We start from the raw sequence: 20,315 nt of genomic DNA, 5'->3' as shown, positions 1-20,315 counted from the left end.
GAGGTGGGAGAAACAACATTAGAGAGGCTCCAGCATTGGGCGAGAATATGGGGAGAGCTGTGCCGAAGAGGCAACAAGATCAGAATGTGGGGAGGATGGCTGGCAGGGTGAGAGGTCGGAAGGGAGGGCGTAGGAATATCTGGGCCTGGCAACATTTGGGCATTCTACTCCAGGAAGACTTTTGGGGTGGTTGGGTTTTGGGTCTCATTGGGCGGGGTGGGGGGAGAGGGGCAGTGAGTGGTGGTGACCTGGGCATTGTACTTGTGTGTTGGGGTTTGAGGGCTTGAGAATGCCGTGGCAGAAGGTAACAGGTACCTTGGAGTACTCACAGGGAGGGATTTTGAGTGTTGGGACTGCTTTCTTGTCCTAATGTGTGTTGTTACTTTAAACACCAGAGTACATGGACATTAGTTATAACAAATGCAGAATCAGGTCTTTAACGAGCTCATGTTAAATGATCCAACATGAGTACCTAGGTACATCACAATTCCTATATGTACATGAGTCTTTACTGTGCTCACAATTCACGATGAGAACTCAGGTACACCACACTTCACAATGGTTTATTCGAAACTCTTATACCATTTCTGCCTTTAATCTCTACATTTCATGCATACTACCACTAAATCACAATACATCAAAAGACACACAAAGGTGACACCAAGAATGACAACATGGAGCCAGGAAAATGCACTAAACCCATTTTGACCTTTCCTAATTATCCTGTTACTGTGGTTATATGATCCATTTAAGCTCTTCCAAGCACTTTATTAATATACATCTGGTGACCAGACCCAACATCTCCCAGACCATCATGACATGGATGAATGATCTTCACACATTCTGTCAATTCCTCATTCTTGCCTTCGGCCTGCTTGACAATGTATCCAAGTTCAGCTGAAAGTTGTTTTAACTCATTGTGTGCTGATCCCACAAACAGCCCAAGACATTGAAGTACACAGGTAGTGAAAACCCACATTCCCACAGCTTGGTTGGAGATGTGTGTATAGTCGTTGGTACCCTACACCATGGGAAAGCCTGTAATCGACATAAAGCCATGTGCTCACTCCTCCAGCTGCTCTCTGACAGGAATGAATGAAACGTAGTTAGTTCTCTTTGAACAGAGAGCCTCAGTGACCTCCCTTATGCAACATTGGATGGCAAACTGAGATGCTGCCAATATCTCCTGCTCCAACTTGGAAGGAGCCAGACACCCAAAAGTTCATTGCCAAGGTCACCTTCATAGCCTCTGACAATGAAGTCTTTGGCTTACTCTGAGTTTGCAGTTGTGGGTGCATCAGTTGGCAGATTTCAGTGAGGATGTCCTTGCTGAATCATAGGCATCTCACACGCTGTTTGTCACTGAGGTTCAGGTAGGACAATTGCTCCTGGGCAGAAATGGCCTCCTGCTGAGATCCTTTCCTCCCCAACCCCCCCCACCTCTTCTCGCAGCTTGTCCTGTTCTGTGTCACCTCTGCTCTTTCTTCAATTATGCTGTATTCCAAGGGGAGGACCTACTTGTGCACCCATGTCTGGGAGTAGCTGGTTTGTACAGCCATCTTAATGTCAGGAGCAAGTCCTTCAGCACCTGCCACACCACTCCCGAGCAACTTTAAAGAACTCTAGAAAGCACCGAATACTGGTACATTCGCAGCCACAGCCAGTAGAAATCAATCAGCAACAAATCTGAAAGTAGTTGGTAATCTCTTTAAATAGTGCTGGTGGGGGATTCTTCCTGCTGCCAAACACATGTTCAGCTGTGTGAGCTGAAGAGAGGGCGATAGCTGACGCTTTGAGCCACCAAGTGGCAATGTTGGCGTCAAATTCGTGTTTTATGCTGATTGGCATCATGATCTGCATACCCTGCAAAATTCCAGCAGGCGCTCACTGCGCGTGCTAACGCACTCACCAGTGTGTTAATAGTTGTAAATCAGGAGGTGGAAGGAAGAGAAGAACTTGGTGAAATTGCAATCACCAGGGAAGCGGTACTGACCAAACAGATGGAGCTGCGACTGATGAGTCCCTGGGTCCTGATCGGTTTCATTCTAGGGTCTTAAAAGAGGTGGCTAATGTGGCAGTAGATGTGTTGGTGTTAATTTTTCAAAATTCACTACATTCTGGAAAGGTTCCATCAGACTTCTCTATTCAAGAAGTGGGGGAGGCAGAAAACAGGTAACTATAGGCCAATTAGCTTGACATCTATTGTCAGGAAGGTGTTAGAATCGATCATTATGGAGGCTATAGCTGGGCACTTAGAAAAACTCAAGGTTACTGGGAATAGTCAGCATGGTTTTGTAAAAAGGAGATCATGTTTAAACAATTTATTGGAGTTCTTTGAAGGAGTAACATGCGCCGTGGATAAAGGGGAGCCCGTTTACGTACTGTACTTGGATTTCCAGAAGGCATTTGACAAGGTGCCACATAAAAGGTTATTGTGCAAAGTAGGAGCTCATGATGTAGTGGATAACATATTAGCATGGATTGAGGATGGGTTGGCTGATAGAAAACAGAGAATATGCATAAATGATTTCTGATTGGCAGGATATGACAAGTGGAGTCCCACAGGGGTCTGTGCTGGGGCCTCAACCTTTTACAATTTATATCAATGATTTAGATGAGGGGAGTGATGGCATGGTAGCTAAATTTGCAGATGACACAAAGATAGGTCGGAAAGTCTATTGTGAAGAGGACATAAGGAGGTTGCAGACCGATATAGATAGGTTGAGTGAGTGGGTAAAAATCTGGCAGATGGAGTATAATGTGGGAAAATGTGAAGTTCACTTTGGCAGGAAGAATAAAAAAGCAGAGTATTACTTAAACAGGGAACGACTGCAGAATTCCGGGATGCAGAGGGATCTTGGTGTTCCAGTGCATAAGTCACAAAAAGTTAGTATACAGGTACAGCAAGTAATAAAGAAGGTTAATGGAATGCTATCCTTTATTACGAGAGGAATTGAAATTAAAAATAAGGATGTTATGCTTCAGTTATACAGGACATACATCTCGAAACTGTGAGCAGTTTTGGTCTCCTTATTTAAGGAAGGATGTAAATGCGTTGAAGGTGGTTCAGAGGAGGTTTACTAGATTGATACCTGGAATGAGCGGGTTGTCTCATGAGGAAACATTGGACAGACTGGGCTTGTTTTCACCGGAGTTTAGAAGAGTAAGGGGAGACTTGATTGAAGTATATAAGATCCTGAAAGGTCTTGACCGGGTGGATGTGGAAAGGATGTTTTCTCTTGTGGGTGAGTCCAGAACTAGGGGATACTGTTTTAAAATTAGGGATCGCCCTTTAAGGACAGAGATGAGAAATTTTTTCTCTGAGGGTTGTGTGACTTTGGAACTCTCTGCCTCAGAAGGTGGTGGAGGCGGGGTCATTGAATAATTTTAAGGTGGGGGCAGATAGATTCTTGTTAGGCAAGGGAATCAAAGGTTATCGGGGTAGATGGGAGTGTGGAATTCAAGACACAAACAGATCAGCCATGATCTTATTGAATGGCGGAGCAGGCTGGAGGGGCTGAATGGCCTACTGGCCTATTTCTCCTAATTCATATGTTCGTATGGCGTATGACCTGATTTGCACCAGAATTGCACATGTATGCTGCGGAAGGCATTTTCTGGATCCCCCTAAGGCCACTTGTAGGGCCCAAAAAACAGGCTCTCCGCACCCGAATTTTGCATCATTAATGTTAATGTCATGATTTGCCCTTCACGCTCTGTCACATTGCCATGTGGTGCTATATTATCTTTTCCCTACAAATTACTCAATATGGAATATTGAAAATATTTTGTCTGCTTGTTTTTGGTAACTGAAACTTCTACTGTTTGTTTTAAAGAGGGTCAAAATTATAATCTCAATAACATGATTAAATTTATCAATTCAATTATATTTGTATTTTTTGGAGCCTTCATTGTAGTTTATACTTGAAAGTTACAGATTCTCCCACAAATTTGAGTTTGGACTTGATACTCTTGTACTCTTTTAGCTGAAGTGATGCCTTGCAGTCAGAGCATGCGTAATGTCCACAGTGTCTCAGGAAGCATCAGTAGCCGAGAGATAGAATGCCTCTATCTGGCAGTTTTAAAAAATACTTTAAAGAAAAGTTAGAGGGCAAATTTCAAAAAGCTTTATTCAGGTAAAGTTTATATTCAGCTTTTTTTAAAATAGAGGGGCTGTGCATGTGAAAGAAAAGAATATATGGAATTTATTGTAGCATTTATTTTGTGTTCTATAAACTTAAAGCATATTAAGCTGAGAGGGATTTTGTATCTATCAACATATTCATTTTTATCAATTTTCCAATTCCAAGTTAAATTTTGAAGCAAACAAAACGCCTCTAATTATCTCCCCTATGTTAACTGAGACTAAACACATCTAATAACTGGCACCTTTGTGAGAGAGGGAGACAATAACTGATATGCACAAAACATGAAGACAACAGAGACTGGTAAGAGAGAGATCTGTCTGTCGCATCGTGAAACTCTGCATGCTCGGTATGTAGTTTCTCTGTGATCTAACGAATTCAGAAGTGTGTGTGGACGTCATTCGAAGAATGAAGACTGTTGGATAGGTGACGTATCTTCCTCCCTGTCTGGAACTGTCACAAGAGAAACTAAAGTAAAAGAGGATCGCAGATATCCATGCACTGGACAGGGTACAGAAAGAGCAATGCGTACAACCCCAAGTGTCCAGGGAAGGAGCGGTGGCCTCAGCTTCAGAGCCCCGTAAGGAGGCAGCTACTGCAGCTATGGTTAGTTGGGACTAGCCCAGATTATCACATCAGAATACATCATTAAAGTAGGAGAAGGGGGCATTCATGGAAATTAGTGACAGATGAACTTAAAACAAATTAAATGTTTGTAACAATCTGCCAGGCAGGTAGTAGAAGCAAAAGATTGGAACTGTTCATAAACAGTTAGGTCTGAATTAGAGACTGGATACCAGAGTGAGGTGAGCATTAATGGGGCAAACAGCCTTTCAAAGCAATTACTTGAGGTGCCTGGGAATGCCCTCCTTGGTAGAAATGGCAACCATGAGCCTTCCTAAAATCCAGAGATGGCTGCTGCAAATCCCTTCATTGTCTCCTATGTGATCCTGAAGTTAAATCTTAATATAAGTGGTACTTTAGTGACCCAGGAAAAATCCTCACTCTCCAAAGTTGGAGCACTTTTTATTTTGCAAACTGATTCTTTTCGCACCTCACCCAGCCCATCCTTCCCATTCAGATTTGTTTGTGTTGCGGAGATGGTCTCTTGGATTTTATTTTTTGTATTTGTGTTTTGGATTTGTTTCAGGTAGTTTAGTCGACAGCCTGCAGTTGTCTCCTCTTTCTACGAGAATTCCTTTGAACGTGTTGCTTCCTGGATCTCAGAGGTCTAATCTGAATTTGCCCTCTCAGTCTCTATCACCACTGCAGAGCCCGATTCTCAGCGACGCAGGAAGCACGAGGGTGGATGATGATGAAGAAGACCGACGCAAGGTGGGGAAGGGAATGCTTTGTGTGATATTGTTTGGAGGATGTTAATGATCCATGACTTTGTTATTTATTATTGCTTTTCCCAGCAAGAACTTTGCTCCGGACAGAATTCCAAACTGCTTAAGCAAAGACTTGCAACTAACAGCTAGGTGGTGCAACATAAAATTTTTGAAAATACCTTGTGTAAAGTATAGCAAGGCATTGTATGGAAATGAAAAATAAAAACCCGCAGGCTGCAGCCATGCGACTTGGGTGCCTGGTTGGATGCTGTCACAGTTACTGTTTCTCCCTTTGATGCCACTACTTATACAGGGTGTTAATTGGCAAAGCTCTTGCCTTTGAGTCAGAATGTTGTGGGTTCAAATCTCACTGCAGGATATCAGCACAAAACTCAGGCTGAAATTTCTGTGCATCTTTCATTGAGGCATTAAACCGAGACCCCATCTGCCCCCTCAGGTGGATGCAAAAGATCCTATGGCACTATTTTGAAGAAGAGCAGGGGAGTTATCACCACTATCTTGGCCACCATTTATCCCTTAACCAACATCACTAAAACAGATTATCTGGCCATTCTCTCATGGCTGTTTGTGGGATCTTGCTGTGCACAAATTGGCTGTCATGCTTCCTACATTACAACAGTCACTACACTTCAAAATATGTATATTTGGCTCTAAAGCACTTTTGGCGTGCCCTGAAATCATGGACGGTGCCATAGAAATGCAAGTCTTTTTCTTTCCTGCCTTCTTTGTATTGAATAAAACCGTTTTTTCTCTTTCGGTCTTTTCCTGACTCTTGCTTGGGTATTTGTCCATGACGTTCAGCTGCTATCTGATCCATTCTCCTTGTGTGAATGCTGGTAGCTCAGTCTGAAGCAGGCATCATCTGATATCCATCTGCACGCTGTCCACCAGCAAGTGGCTGCTGAATTGTTTTCTCCTCCCAACCCCAAGAAGATGGATGCCACCTGTAATGCACTGAGCACTGACTATTATAAGTCAACTAACTCAGCACATACCAGGGATCAAGTCAGAAACCACACTCTTTATAGCTCAGCATTATACCAGGGAACAATGTCTTTGTAAGAACATGCGAAAAAGGATTTTTTAGGATTTGTTGAAAATATAAATATTATTTATTTCTAAAGGGACCCCAGAGCTCTTTGGAGCCCTGGTTGATTCTGGAGTCCTGCCCCCATTTCTTGTTGGTTCCTATGGCCCTGCCCCTACCATTTCTCGGCCATTCCCAGGCCTCCCATTGTCAAGGTCCACACAGTCAGACAATCTGGTGTTTTGCTGTGACGAGGTGCTTTTGGAAGAAATGGATAAGCAAAATTGTACTCCCTGCTCTTATAAGCAGAATGTAGAAGGAGTTAAGATAAGGATCAACCAAGATCTAATTGAATGGTGGAACAGTTTTGAGGGGCTCAGTCCTGTTCCCATAACAAATATGGATGCCTCCTTTAGAAATGATGGCGGGCAGAGAGGATAAACCCTGGTGCTGAATTTTTCATAGCCCCTTTGTGCTGGCAAAACAACAATGGGGCAGGACTTCCACTCGTTTTTTTTACCCCTGCCATAAGCTGTCAGCTCCCCCCAGGTTAAACAGATTTAAATGGCTGATCCCCTCTTCCTCTCCTTTCCTCAACTGCTCATCTTTTAAAATAGCAACACTGGACACCAGGGCTGCACAGGCACTCGTTAGATCCAACATCCCCAGGACCAAAACAGCCGGATTTCAGATCTACTTCACCCTGTCACTTCCCTTCTACTGCACGGAAGGGAGGGGACAATTCCTGCACCCACTCCTGCTTCCAGTGGCGATTTTGAATGTGGAAAAGTTGTGCTCTGCCCACAGCCCCATGTTAGGTGTTTCTGCGATGATTTGAGGACTGGCCATGTTTATGTGGGATTGTCCAATTGGTTTGAATTTATTTCCTGAGATGATGGTCTAATGTTTGCTGGTAATTTTTTTACAGCGTTACCCAGCTGACAAGGCCTACTTCATTGCAAAGGAAATCCTGACCACAGAAAGGACCTACCTGAAGGATTTGGAAGTCATCACTGTGGTAAGGGGATTCTGTACACTCTACCCTGTCTTCTTCAGTTTGGAAATTGTTTTGAGTCCTTTTCTACTTGCTCCTTGGTGTTTTGTTAGTGTAGTGTTTGCCATGGCTCAGTGGGTAGCATTTTCAACTCTGAGTCAGAAGGTTGTGTATTCAAGTCCCACTTCAGATACTTGAGCACGTAATCCAGGATGACACTCTAATGCAGTACTGACGGAGTGCTTCACTGTTGGAGCTGCTGTTTTTTGGATGAGGCGTTAAACCAAGGTGCATTCTGCCTTCTCAGATGGATGGAAAAGATCTCGTGTCACTATTAGGGGAGTCTGTCAGTACATTCCTGGCTATTATTTTTTCCTGAACCAATAGAAAGCAGATTATCTGGTCATTATCTCATTAAGGGCGGCACAGTGGCGCAGTGGTTAGCACTGCAGCCTCACAGCTGCAGGGACCCGGGTTCGATTCTGGGTACTGCCTGTGTGGAGTTTGCAAGTTCTCCCTGTGTCTGCGTGGGTTTTCTCCGGGTGCTCCGGTTTCCTCCCACAAGCCAAAAGACTTGCAGGTTGGTAGGTAAATTGGCCATTATAAATTGTCACTAGTATAGGTAGGTGGTAGGGAAATATAGGGACAGGTGGGGATGTTTGGTAGGAATATGGGATTAGTGTAGGATTAGTATAAATGGGTGGTTGACGGTCGGCACAGACTCGGTGGGCCGAAGGGCCTGTTTCAGTGCTGTATCTCTAATCTAATCTAATCTAATGTTTGTTTGCTTTGGGATGTTCAGAGACTGTGAATGGCAGTATATTAATACTGGTCTTTCTTTCTCTCCTAGTGGTTCCGCAGTGCTGTTATCAAAGAGAACGCAATGCCAGAGGGACTAATGACTCTACTGTTTTCCAATGTTGACCCTATTTATGAGTTTCATCGTGGATTTCTGAAAGAGATTGAACAGAGGCTAGCTCTTTGGTGAGTTCCAATAACTTTGTTACTTTTGTTAGGACCAGGTGAGAAAGAGGTCTAGGGATTCCCTTTCAGCCTTCACCTGGTCTTACTGTAACAGGGTTTAATTTTAAACACACTGTGTTTTTAGCTCCCCCTTGGTGAATCCTTGTTCCCCTTCCCAATTATAAGGCAAAGAAACCAGCACAAACAGGCTTTCTCAGGTTTAAAGAAGAAAAGTTGAAATTTATTAAACCTAAATTCGGTTAATGCCTATGGATACACAACACACCCACGCTAGCATGCGTATGCGATACACCCATGCAGATAGGAACAGAAAGAAAATGAGTTTTATCGTGGATTTCTGAAGAAAAATAAAATGGAAAGGTTTGAGGCAATTTCTGAAGAGGGTTTTTTTGTTACTGTGCTTCGAACTCACTGTAGCATCCTTGATTGTAGGTAGATCTTGCTTTATGTTGGGGCCGAGTATTCTTCTTAAGCCTTGTTCAGTGTAGGAGACTTTTCTCTCTTGGGATTCATGTGTCTTCAGTGGGCTTCGGAGTTCTGTGAGAGCTGGAGAGGCTGTGGTGAGCCAGCCAGGAGCAGATAGGAGGTTCTGTGGGAACGAGAGAGACTCACGGTTGGTGTGTTGCCTCCCAGGTGCCAGGGTACGTGATGTCTCGGATCGTGTTTTTGGGATCCTTAAGGGGGAGGGGGAGCAGCCCCAAGTCGTGGTCCACGTAGGCACCAACGACATAGGTAGGAAGAGAGATGGGGATTTAAGGCAGAAATTCAGGGAGCTAGGGTGGAAGCTTAGAGCGAGAACAACCAGAGTTGTTATCTCTGGGTTCTTGCCCGTGCCACGTGCTAGCGAAGAGAGGAATAGGGAGAGAGAGGAGTTGAACACGTGGCTGCAGGGATGGTGTAGGAGGGAGGGTTTTGGTTTCCTGGATAATTGGGGCTCTTTCTGGGGTAGGTGGGACCTCTACAAACAGGATGGTCTTCACCTGAACCAGAGGGGTACCAATATCCTGGGGGGGAGATTTGTTAGTGCTCTTCGGGGGGGCTTAAACTAAATCAGCAGGGGAATGGGAACCTAAATTGCAGTGCCAGTGTACAGGCTGTTGAGAGTAGTGAGGTAGGGGATAAGGTTACAGGGACGCAAGAGGGCACTGGCAAGCAAGAACCTGGTTTAAAGTGTGTCTACTTCTACGCCAGGAGCATCCGGAATAAGGTGGGTGAGCTTGCAGCATGGGTTGGTACCTGGGATCCTGATGTTGTGGCCATTTCGGAGACATGGGTAGAGCAGGCGCAGGAATGGATGTTGAAGGTTCCGGGATTTAGATGTTTCAGTAAGAACAGAGAAGAGGGTAAAAGAGGGGGGGGTGTGGCATTGTTAATCAAGGAAAGTATTACAGCGGCAGAAAGGACGTTTGAGGACTCGTCTACTGAGGTAGTATGGGCCGAGGTTAGAAACAGGAGAGGAGAGGTCACCCTGTTGGGAGTTTTCTATAGACCTCCGAATAGTTCCAGAGATGTAGAGGAAAGGATAGCGAAGATGATTCTCGACAGGAGCGAGAGTAACAGGGTAGTGGTTATGGGGGACTTTAACTTTCCAAATATTGACTGGAAATACTATAGTGCGAGTACTTTAGATGGGTCTGTTTTTGTCCAGTGTGTGCAGGAGGGTTTTCTGACACAGTATGTTGACAGGCCAACCAGGGGCGATGCCACATTGGATTTGGTACTGGGTAATGAACCCGGCCAGGTGTTAGATTTAGATGTAGGTGAGCACTTTGGCGATAGTGATCACAATTCGGTTAGGTTTACCTTAGCGATGGGCAGGGACAGGTATATACCGCAGGGCAAGAATTATAGCTGGGGGAAAGGAAATTATGACGCGATTAGGCAAGATTTAGGATGTGTAGGATGGGGAAGGAAACTGCAGGGGATGGGCACAAACGAAATGTGGAGCTTATTCAAGGAGCAGCTAATGCGTGTCCTTGATAAGTATGTACCTGTCAGGCAGGGAGGAAGTTGTCGAGCGAGGGAGCCGTGGTTTACTAAAGAAGTTGAAGCGCTTGTCAAGAGGAAGAAGGCGGCTTATGTTAGGATGAGACGTGAAGGCTCAGTTAGGGTGCTTGAGAGTTACAAGCTAGCCAGGAAGGATCTAAAGGGAGGGCTAAGAAGAGCAAGGAGAGGACACGAGAAGTCATTGGCGGATAGGATCAGGGAAAACCCTAAGGCTTTCTATAGGTATATCAGGAATAAAAGAATGACTAGAGTTAGATTAGGGCCAATCAAGGATAGTAGTGGGAAGTTGTGTGTGGAATCAGAGGAGATAGGGGAAGCGTTAAATGAATATTTTTCGTCAGTATTTACAGTAGAGAAAGAAAATGTTGTCGAGGAGATTACTGAGATACAGCCTACCAGGCTAGATGGGATTGAGATTCACAAGGAGGAGGTGTTAGCAATTTTGGAAAGTGTGAAAATAGATAAGTCCCCTGGGCCAGATGGGATTTATCCTAGGATTCTCTGGGAAGCCAGGGAGGAGATTGCAGAGCCGTTGTCGTTGATCTTTATGTCGTCATTGTCGACAGGAGTAGTGCCGGAAGACTGGAGGATAGCAAATGTTGTCCCCTTGTTCAAGAAGGGGAGTAGAGACAGCCCTGGTAATTATAGACCTGTGAGCCTTACTTCGGTTGTGGGTAAAATGTTGGAAAAGGTTATAAGAGATAGGATTTATAATCATCTTGAAAAGAATAAGTTCATTTGCGATAGTCAGCACGGTTTTGTGAAAGGTAGGTCGTGCCTCACAAACCTTATTGAGTTTTTCGAGAAGGTGACCAAACAGGTGGATGGGGGTAAAGCCGTGGATGTGGTCTATATGGATTTCAGTAAGGCGTTTGATAAGGTTCCCCACGGTAGGCTATTGCAGAAAATACGGAAGTATGGGGTTGAAGGTGATTTAGAGCTTTGAATCAGAAATTGGCTAGCTGAAAGAAGACAGAGGGTGGTGGTTGATGGCAAATGTTCATCCTGGAGTTTAGTTACTAGTGGTGTACCGCAAGGTTCTGTTTTGGGGCCACTGCTGTTTGTCATTTTTATAAATGACCTGGATGAGGGTGTAGAAGGGTGGGTTAGTAAATTTGCGGATGACACGAAGGTCGGTGGAGTTGTGGATAGTGCCGAAGGGTGTTGTAGGTTACAGAGGGACATAGATAGGCTGCAGAGCTGGGCTGAGAGATGGCAAATGGAGTTTAATGCGGAGAAGTGTGAGGTGATTCACTTTGGAAGGAGTAACAGCAATGCAGAGTACTGGGCTAATGGGAAGATTCTTGGTAGTGTAGATGAGCAGAGAGATCTTGGTGTCCAGGTACATAAATCCCTGAAAGTTGCTACCCAGGTTAATAGGGCTGTTAAGAAGGCATATGGTGTGTTAGCTTTTATTAGTAGGGGGATCGAGTTTCGGAGCGACGAGGTCATGATGCAGCTGTACAAAACTCTGGTGAGGCCGCACCTTGAGTATTGCGTGCAGTTCTGGTCACCGCTTTATAGGAAGGATGTGGAAGCTTTGGAAAGGGTGCAGAGAAGATTTACTAGGATGTTGCCTGGTATGGAGGGAAGGTCTTACGAGGAAAGGCTGAGGGACTTGGGGTTGTTTTCGTTAGAGAGAAGGAGGAGGAGAGGTGACTTAATAGAGACATACAAGATAATCAGAGGGTTAGATAGGGTGGATAGTGAGAGTCTTTTTCCTCGGATGATGATGGCAAACACGAGGGGACATAGCTTTAAGTTGAGGGGTGATAGATATAGGACAGATGTGAGAGGTAGTTTCTTTACTCAGAGAGTAGTAGGGGCGTGGAACGCCCTACCTGCAACAGTAGTAGACTCGCCAACTTTAAGGGCATTTAAGTGGGCATTGGATAGACATATGGATGAAAATGGAATAGTGTAGGTCAGATGGTTTCACAGGTCGGCGCAACATCGAGGGCCGAAGGGCCTGTACTGCGCTGTAATGTTCTAATTCTAAAAAGGTCTTCTCAATCCAGGAGCAAACAGCTTTCTGCCGGCTCTCAGTTCAAAACTGTACAATTCAGAAAAAAACCCAGACTGCCAAGCAGGTTAGTCATATGATTAACTGGTTTGACCAGGTCTGTTTGTGGATTGTATTGGAGCAGGAAATAGCTCCTTTGCTCCAACGCGATTAATATGCAAAAATGTCTTTCCAGCCAGGGGCCTGGCAATCCCTTGTAACAGGCCTTCTCCTCTTCCCAGCAACAATTTGAAATTTAATGTTCATGTGGCGAAATTAATGTGCCTCATTCTTGGCAGGTGGACACACGCATCACACCTCCACACCCAGGGGAATGAAATGTGATTTAAGAAAAGGTGCATTTCATTTAAAGGGTTGAGAGAAAATGTATAAGATACAGGAAAATACCATGCGTTTCTCTGATTCATTTCCATTTATTCACAAATCCTAAAGCTTATCAAAATTGCCTGTCTTCTCTTGGTGCCAGTGCTGCTAAAATTGCCCCCTTTTTGGCATCCCAGTAAACATGTGGTTTTTTGGGGAAGTTTTTTTTCCGTTTGCCCATTGCCATGACTGCACTGGGTCTTTGGTCCTGTTGAGGTCTGCCAAAGTGGGTTGGGGGGTGGAGGGGAGTGTCAGATTTAATTAGCCCTAAATTGGAGTTTTTTCCAAGAGAGTCAGTCATGGGCGGGTCTATCCTGAACTCACTTTCAATGCTTTGCTGAGTCATGCAAAGACTTGACTTCAGGGGATGGGTGGTTCCCTTTCTCTTTGACTATGGGGGAGGATTCTTTGTTAATCTCCCCTTTGTTCTCTGGGACACGCCTGCCTGCAGGTATTTATGCAGACTCTACTGCACTCCCCTGTGGCACTTCGACTAGGTGAGACATCACCCTCACAGTTTCTCTGCCCCCTAGAGGTCGGTCTTTGTCTCTGCAGGTTCCTGTAAATGCTGTTATCAACTCTGGTGGGGTGCTTCTAGAGTCTGCTTTTACATAGGAGGATGTGGGGTTTAACTATTCGCATTTTACGGGGTTGGCTGAATGGACAGTAGGGGTTTTCATCAGGGCTTCCTCCCAGATTTCCTTTAACCTGCCCTCTTGGTCACTTTTTCACCTTCCCTCTCTAAACTTGGACAGAAAGAGCAGAAGAAAAATTAAGTGGAAAAGTTTGAGGCACTATCTGAAGTGTTGTTTTTATGGTTCTTTGAGCTCACGATAGAGTCCTTGATTGTAGATGGATCTTGCTTTTCATTGGGGCCCAGTATTCTTCTTAAACCTTGTTCGCTGAAGGAGTCTTTTCTCTCTTGGGGTTCATGTGTCTTCAGTGGGTTTTTGCAATTCTGTGAGAAAGAGATGGGAGCAGACAGGAGAGGCTGTGGCGAGCCAGCCAGGAGAGGGCTTTTCAATCCAGGAGCAAAGAACTTTCTGCCGGCTCTCAGTTCAAAACTGCACAATTCAGAAAAAAAACCCAGACTGCCAAGCTGGTTAGTCATGTGGCTAACTGGTTTGACCAGGTCTGTTTGTGGATTTTATTGGAGCAGGAGAATAGCTCCTTTGTTCCAAAACAGTCTGTTCGTATGCAAAAATGTGTTTCCAGCCAGGGGCCTGGCAACCCCTTGTAACAGGCCTTCTCTTCTTCCCAGCAACAATTTGAAATTTACTTTAATGTGCCTTGTTCTTGGCAGATGGGGGCCTGCATGACACTTTGTTGGCATGCTTCTCCCAACAGGCGACATGTCCCTAAGTATTTGTGGGTCATTATCAGTGCTGCTCAATAACCACACCACAGAACAGTCAGGATTGTACCATCAATAACAACTTCAGCACTTGTCTGCTGAGAAATGTCCTGGAGTACTTCAATTTCAAAGAACGCACATTGACTCATGTTGTGCCTTTGTGCACAACACTTATTTGGAAAAACATATATCTTCAATGGGTCTATTTATCAATATTGATTTAGAACATTTCTTCAGGGAGCCTGCTTAAGCTTAACCGTTGCTATGTTGCAGCAGTAGCAAAACGGCAAATTACTGGCATGTTAGAAAGGTCAACATTGTAGGCTGCAGGAAGGCACTGGTTCATTGCAGCAGAGATAAGCAGTGCTATAATGTCACTAGTACCCCAATCATCTTAAAGGGACTGTGTCTTTTTGATTCTCTCCCTTGTCTCTACTTTTCGGATACCCTTTTGAAGAATGAAGAGCACCCTACAGGGTGGATTGTCTTTCTCCTAGGATAGAGTTTTTCTGTACTTGACAGGGAGAATTAATCAAAGAATTGAAGTGTCCTCCAGGAGAAGATTTAACAAAGGTCTTGCTCTAGTTCCTAGGGGAAGGTTACATCCAGAAGTTACTGTACTCTTTCTTAAAAAGAGAGCTGAATCCAGGAAGTGCTGCACCCTTTTCTAGGGAGAATTATTAGAGGTTTTGTATTCTATAGGAGTGTGTTCAGTACAGGAAATGCTGCAGTGTATCCAAGAGTTAATCCAGGATTTGTGGCAGTCTGTCTTGGAGGATCTAATTCAGGAGTTGCTATAAGGTCTAACTAGAGAATGTTTGATGACAAATCAAACCTGGGAGACGAGAGTCCCATTAGTTTTATTTCAGTTAACAAGTGAAATAACAACCAATTATCAGCAGTAATCTCTGTACAAAAATAACCTAGTCAATAGCTTCAGAAGGGGTAGATCATACTTGACAATGTAGACGTCAAATGGATTGTGATAAAAAGGAAACTCGCAATTGATGGAAATCTGAAACAAGAACCACAAATGAAATACTGGAAATATACAGTGGGATAACCAACACGTTTCGAAAGAAAGGCAGGTTAATGATTTGGGTAGAATCATTGTTCAAGTTTGCTGTATAAGTTCAAAGCAACAGGACTTCCAGGTAAATCTGGAAATGGATAAGCATCTGGCTGGAAGGTAACAATGGCTATCTGTTAGGGAGTGATGAAAGCAAAATACTGCAGATGCTGGAAATCTGAAAAAAAAAACAAAAGTGCTGGAAATACTCTGCAGGTCTGGCAGCATCTGTAGAGAGAGGAGCAGAGTTAACATTTCTGGTCTGTGACCTTTCACAGATGCTGCCAGACCAGCTGAGTATTTCCAACACTTTTTGTTTTTATGCTAGGGAGTGACGCCTGAGTCAGGAAAGGAAGGTATCTCGGTATTCGATATTAGAACCTAATTTTCATCAATGACCTGTACCCTGGAAAGTGGTCATGCTCATAGGTACTGAACTTGGGGAGAGGGAGGGGAGGTGAGTTAAGGAAGCAGCAATAGAATTACAGATGGGAGTTAAATAAAATTTGTAAATTAAATGAGTGACAGATGGAATTGAATTCAGATATATAATGCATGTGTGTGTAAAGCACCAAATATCTGAAAAAGAATGGGCACCATACATGTTTTATGAATAATGCAGAAATAGATAAAGTTGGGGTTGGGGAGTAGGGGGTGGTGTTTGGGATTTAGACTGCCAAGGTAATCGCTCATTTCTTCACAAAGAGTAATTAACACTTGAAATAATCTGCCAGAAAGAGCCTATGGGATGGGGCTGTCATGCGGTCACTGTAGTGTTTTCTTATTTGGCTGGGTAGCCTTAGTTGGGCCGAATGGTTTTTCTCACGTTTATTCATGTTGTAATCTCGGGGTGCATTTACACTACAAGCGAAATGCACCAATTGTAAATCCAGAGTCTGGGCCTGATTCATCCAAGGAATCTAACTCTGCTTCTCCCTGATGTCAAGCTAGGCCAGGCATCACTCCATACTTAGATCACATTTGCATTATAATTGGTGCAAAGAGAAACCACTTCAGTTGTGGTAAATGCGCCCTTGCAATCATCTGGCTCTTGCTTAAGGAAGATATTTAATCCAGGAGTTGCTGTATTCTGTACAGGAAGGTTTAATCCAAAATTCATTGTACTCCCCAAAGAACGAAGATTGAATCCATTGTTAGTCATTGAACTTTCTTTTCAGGAGATGGTTTAATCCAGGAATCACTGGACACAATGCAGGAGGGGGTTCATTGCGGAGGGGCTGCTCAATGACCTCATCCTCTGCATGTGCCATTCATTATGTATGTTTGCTTTTTAGGGAGGGACGATCCAATGCACACGTGAAAGGAGATTATCAGAGAATCGGTGATGTCATGCTTCGGAATATGTGTGTTCTCAAGGTGCGTTACATCATGATTTACTGTTTCCACAATGTTAGCTGTGCTGTGGTGGGAGACTAACAGCAGCAGATGGTCCTTCCTACCAACCTTAGCGAAGCTTTGCTCGCTTTCTCTCTCCCTTTCATGAAGGTACTGACTTGTCCTGGAATATAGTCTCAAGACGACAGGCTGCCCTTATCCAGTGACCATGTCTGTGTGTGAGCTGCTGTTCAATCATAGGGGTGTCCCTGACCCCATCCTTAGCAGCCATCCATGCAGGCCTTGTCCCACAGTGATCACTGAACACTAGCAAGGAGCAGGAACACTGGCTAATTTCCTGCACCATCCACCCTGCAGAAGGTACTGAGGCCAATTATAGAACTCAGCGCAAACTGGGCGTTGGATCTTCCTGGTTTATGTGCTTCAGTACCAGAATGGGCAGTGGACTTACTCCCTGAGCTGTCAGAAGAGCTCTGGTAGTCAAGCTCCTTACTCTACTCAATTAGGGTCACGCATGGCAAAAGCCCACCATCACCAGGAGCTTCTGCAAAATTAACCACACTAATAACTTACAATGTTTTTAACTTCAGGAGTTTGCCAGCTACCTACAGAAGCATGATGAGGTTCTAACAGAACTGGAGAAAGCCACCAAGCGCTCAAAGAAACTGGAAGGTGTTTACAAAGAGTTTGAGCTGCAGAAGGTTTGTTACCTCCCCCTGAACACATTCCTGCTGAAGCCCATCCAGAGGCTGATGCACTACAAACTCATCTTGGAAAGACTCTGCAAGCATTATCGTCCTGACCATCGAGATTACAGAGACTGCAGAGGTCAGTATCAGTGTGTTAGATAATACCATACATGCCCTCGTGCCATGTCTTGGGGCTGGACTGGTGTTAAAAGAGGGAATGAAGGAGCCACGGGGTCTTTCAAGGACTCAACTTGGGCTGCAGCGTGCTCCAAGACTGAGGCTTCATGGTGCCACAGAAGTCGTATTTGCAGTGTGGGCTAAAGTGTGGTGAGCCCAGTGCTTTTGGGACACAGTACCAGCCATATCTCAGTAACTGAATAGCCTTGAATCATTCTACCCAGAGCATGTGAGGGTTTGGGAGATGTAGGTGTAATTCTGCTACTGGGAGGTGACAAAGCCAGTCCTGGCAGCTGTGTGTAGTACGTAACCGTGTATTGAATCCCCTTGATGAGGTCCCCTATGAGTCACAGGCTGCTGTAGTCAGTCAAGGAGTATTGATTGCTATGGTATATATCAGACATGGGTTTCGTGGCTGTTTCACAGATTTTGCTGCTGGTTTCTATGTGCAGATGCCCTGAAGGAGGTCAGAGAGATGAGCACTCAGCTACACAATAGTTTAATCAGGCTGGAGAATTTTCAGAAGCTCACGGAGCTGCAACGGGACCTTATTGGCGTTGACAATTTGATTCTACCAGGAAGGGTAAGTCCAGGAAATGTGGAGTGCTTGCCTTTTATTTTTCTGGATTTTAGGCATAAATCAAACAGGTTTGCTCCTTGCCTGGCTGGTGTTTGACCTGTTGCACTATCACATGTTGCTCCTTACTTTGGAGGGTAGAGGAGTGCAGCAGAATATTCTCTTGTCACTGGTGGTGACGCATGCCATTGCTGTTGACTTGCCTGTGGCCCAAGTGATTTGGCTTCTCTCTCATCTTATACTGCAGAGTCAAATAAAAGAAAGAAACACTTGCATTTATATAGCGCCTTTCACAACCTCAGGATGTCCCAAAGCGCTTCTAAGCCAATTGCATACTTTTTGAAGTGTACTGTTGCAATGCAGGAAGTGTGGAAGCCAATTTGCACATAACTGGCTATCACAAACAGCAGTGTGATAATGATCAGATAATATGTTTTTAGTGATGTCAATTGAGGGATAAATATTGGTTCGGACACTGGAGAGAACTTCTCTGCTCTTCATCATAGTCCCATGGGATCTTTTATGTCCACTTGATAGAGCAGGCGGTTCCTCAGTTTAACGTCTCATTCAAAAGACTGCACATCCAACAGTGCAGCACTCCCTCAGTACTGCACTGGAGTGTCTGCCTGGAGTTTTGTGCTCAAGTCTCTGGAGTGGGACTTGAACCCACGGCCGTCTGAATCAGAGGCAAGTGAGCTATGGCTGACACCAAGGAGTGAAATAGTAAGGGTTCCCACCCCTTCTGGATGGTCACATATCTGTATGATGTGGGAGGAAACAATCGGATTCAGCTGAGATGTCTTTCACAGTCATCACTCAAGTGGAGAATGCACATTGGGTGATTTAATTATAAATTCCTCTACTTCCTATTTCATTAGGACTTCATTCGGGAAGGCTGTCTCTATAAACTTACCAAAAAAGGGCTGCAGCAGAGGATGTTTTTCCTGGTAAGTGCTGCAACTATCTAATAACTCATATGTAAGGAGCCACCCCTGTCTCTCACCACTGATTCTCCTGTTTGAAAGGGAACAGGCCCTCTGAGAGGCCTTGATTCTCACTGTGATTCCCCTGTATTTAAAGGTGCCTGTTTCTCTCTTCTCTTACATCTTTTTATTTCCACATGTGCTACATTCTCTTGCACTATATCTATCATTGTCAGTTCATCTGTATGTGTTCACCTCTTAAACACCTGAGTACCCTGCAAAGTTGGTAATTAATTCCACCGTATATAATGGTGGCTATTTTTTCATGGACCTGATCTCTTACTGTCTGTATAACACTTACATTAAAACACACTCAAACCCTCACCACTGGTTCTGCTCTTTGTAAAGGTAACTGTATTTTACTTTGAATTGGGTATTTTAGTTTAATGGGATATTTTGGTTTGATATGGTGGCTCGGTTTGATGGGATATTTTAGTTTGAAGGGATATTTTGGTTTGTGATATGGTGGTTCAGTTTGATGGAATATTTTGGTTTCATGGGGTGGTTCAGTTTGATGGGATATTTCATTTTGAATGGGAGATTTCCGTTTGAATGGGGTATTTTGGTTTGATATGGTAGTTCGGTTTGAGTGTGTTTTGATTGGATGGAGTATTTTGATTACATGGGAGTGTAAAATACTCCCCTGCTCTTTCCATAATGCTGTGATTTTCTTCCCTTCAAGTATTTATCCAATTTGCTTTTGAATGTTACTGTTGAATTTGCTTCCACCACCATTTCTGACAGTACATTCCAAATCACAACAACCCTCTGCATAAAAAAGTTTCCTCATACTGCCTGTGGTTCTTTTGCTAATCAGCTTAAATCTGCATCCTCCAGCTACCGGCCCTTCTGCCACTGGAAACAGTTGCTCCTTATTTACTCTCTCAAAGCCGTTCATGGTCTTGAACACCTCCATCAAACCTCCTATGCTGTAAGGAGAACAACCCTAGCTTCTCCAGTCTGTCCACATAACTGAAGTCCCTCATCCCTGATCCCATTCCAGTAAATCTCTTCTGCATCCTTTCTAAGGCCTTGACATCCTTCCTAAAGGGCAGTGCCCAGAAATGAACAAAATTCTCCAGCTGAGGCCTAACCCATGTTTTATAAAGGTTTAGCCTAACTTCTTTGTCCTTGTTCCCTATTTCTCCATTCAGAAAGCCAATGATCCCATATGCTTTTTAACAGCCTTCTCAACTTGTCCTGCCACCTCCAAAG

At 44.2% G+C, this 20,315-nt stretch overlaps 1 protein-coding gene across 3 annotated transcripts in view; it reads left to right on the top strand.

Moving 5' to 3' along the window:
- The window catches only part of farp2 (FERM, RhoGEF and pleckstrin domain protein 2), a 208,108-nt gene that overhangs the window by 146,436 nt on the left and 41,357 nt on the right, over positions 1–20,315 (top strand). For all 3 annotated transcript variants that reach the window (XM_068041747.1, XM_068041746.1, XM_068041748.1), the window contains exons 14-20: positions 5,296–5,480; positions 7,453–7,542; positions 8,369–8,502; positions 16,614–16,695; positions 17,265–17,502; positions 17,993–18,123; positions 18,996–19,064. In XM_068041747.1, coding sequence (XP_067897848.1) covers positions 5,296–5,480; positions 7,453–7,542; positions 8,369–8,502; positions 16,614–16,695; positions 17,265–17,502; positions 17,993–18,123; positions 18,996–19,064 — 929 coding nt within the window. The remainder of the gene's footprint in view (positions 1–5,295; positions 5,481–7,452; positions 7,543–8,368; positions 8,503–16,613; positions 16,696–17,264; positions 17,503–17,992; positions 18,124–18,995; positions 19,065–20,315) is intronic.

The sequence above is a fragment of the Heterodontus francisci genome, chromosome 11 (genome assembly GCF_036365525.1).
Source record: "Heterodontus francisci isolate sHetFra1 chromosome 11, sHetFra1.hap1, whole genome shotgun sequence".
NCBI classification, from domain to species: Eukaryota; Metazoa; Chordata; class Chondrichthyes; order Heterodontiformes; family Heterodontidae; genus Heterodontus; species Heterodontus francisci.
Note: the sequence above shows the minus strand (reverse complement) of the source record. Positions and strands in the feature narration are given on the sequence as shown.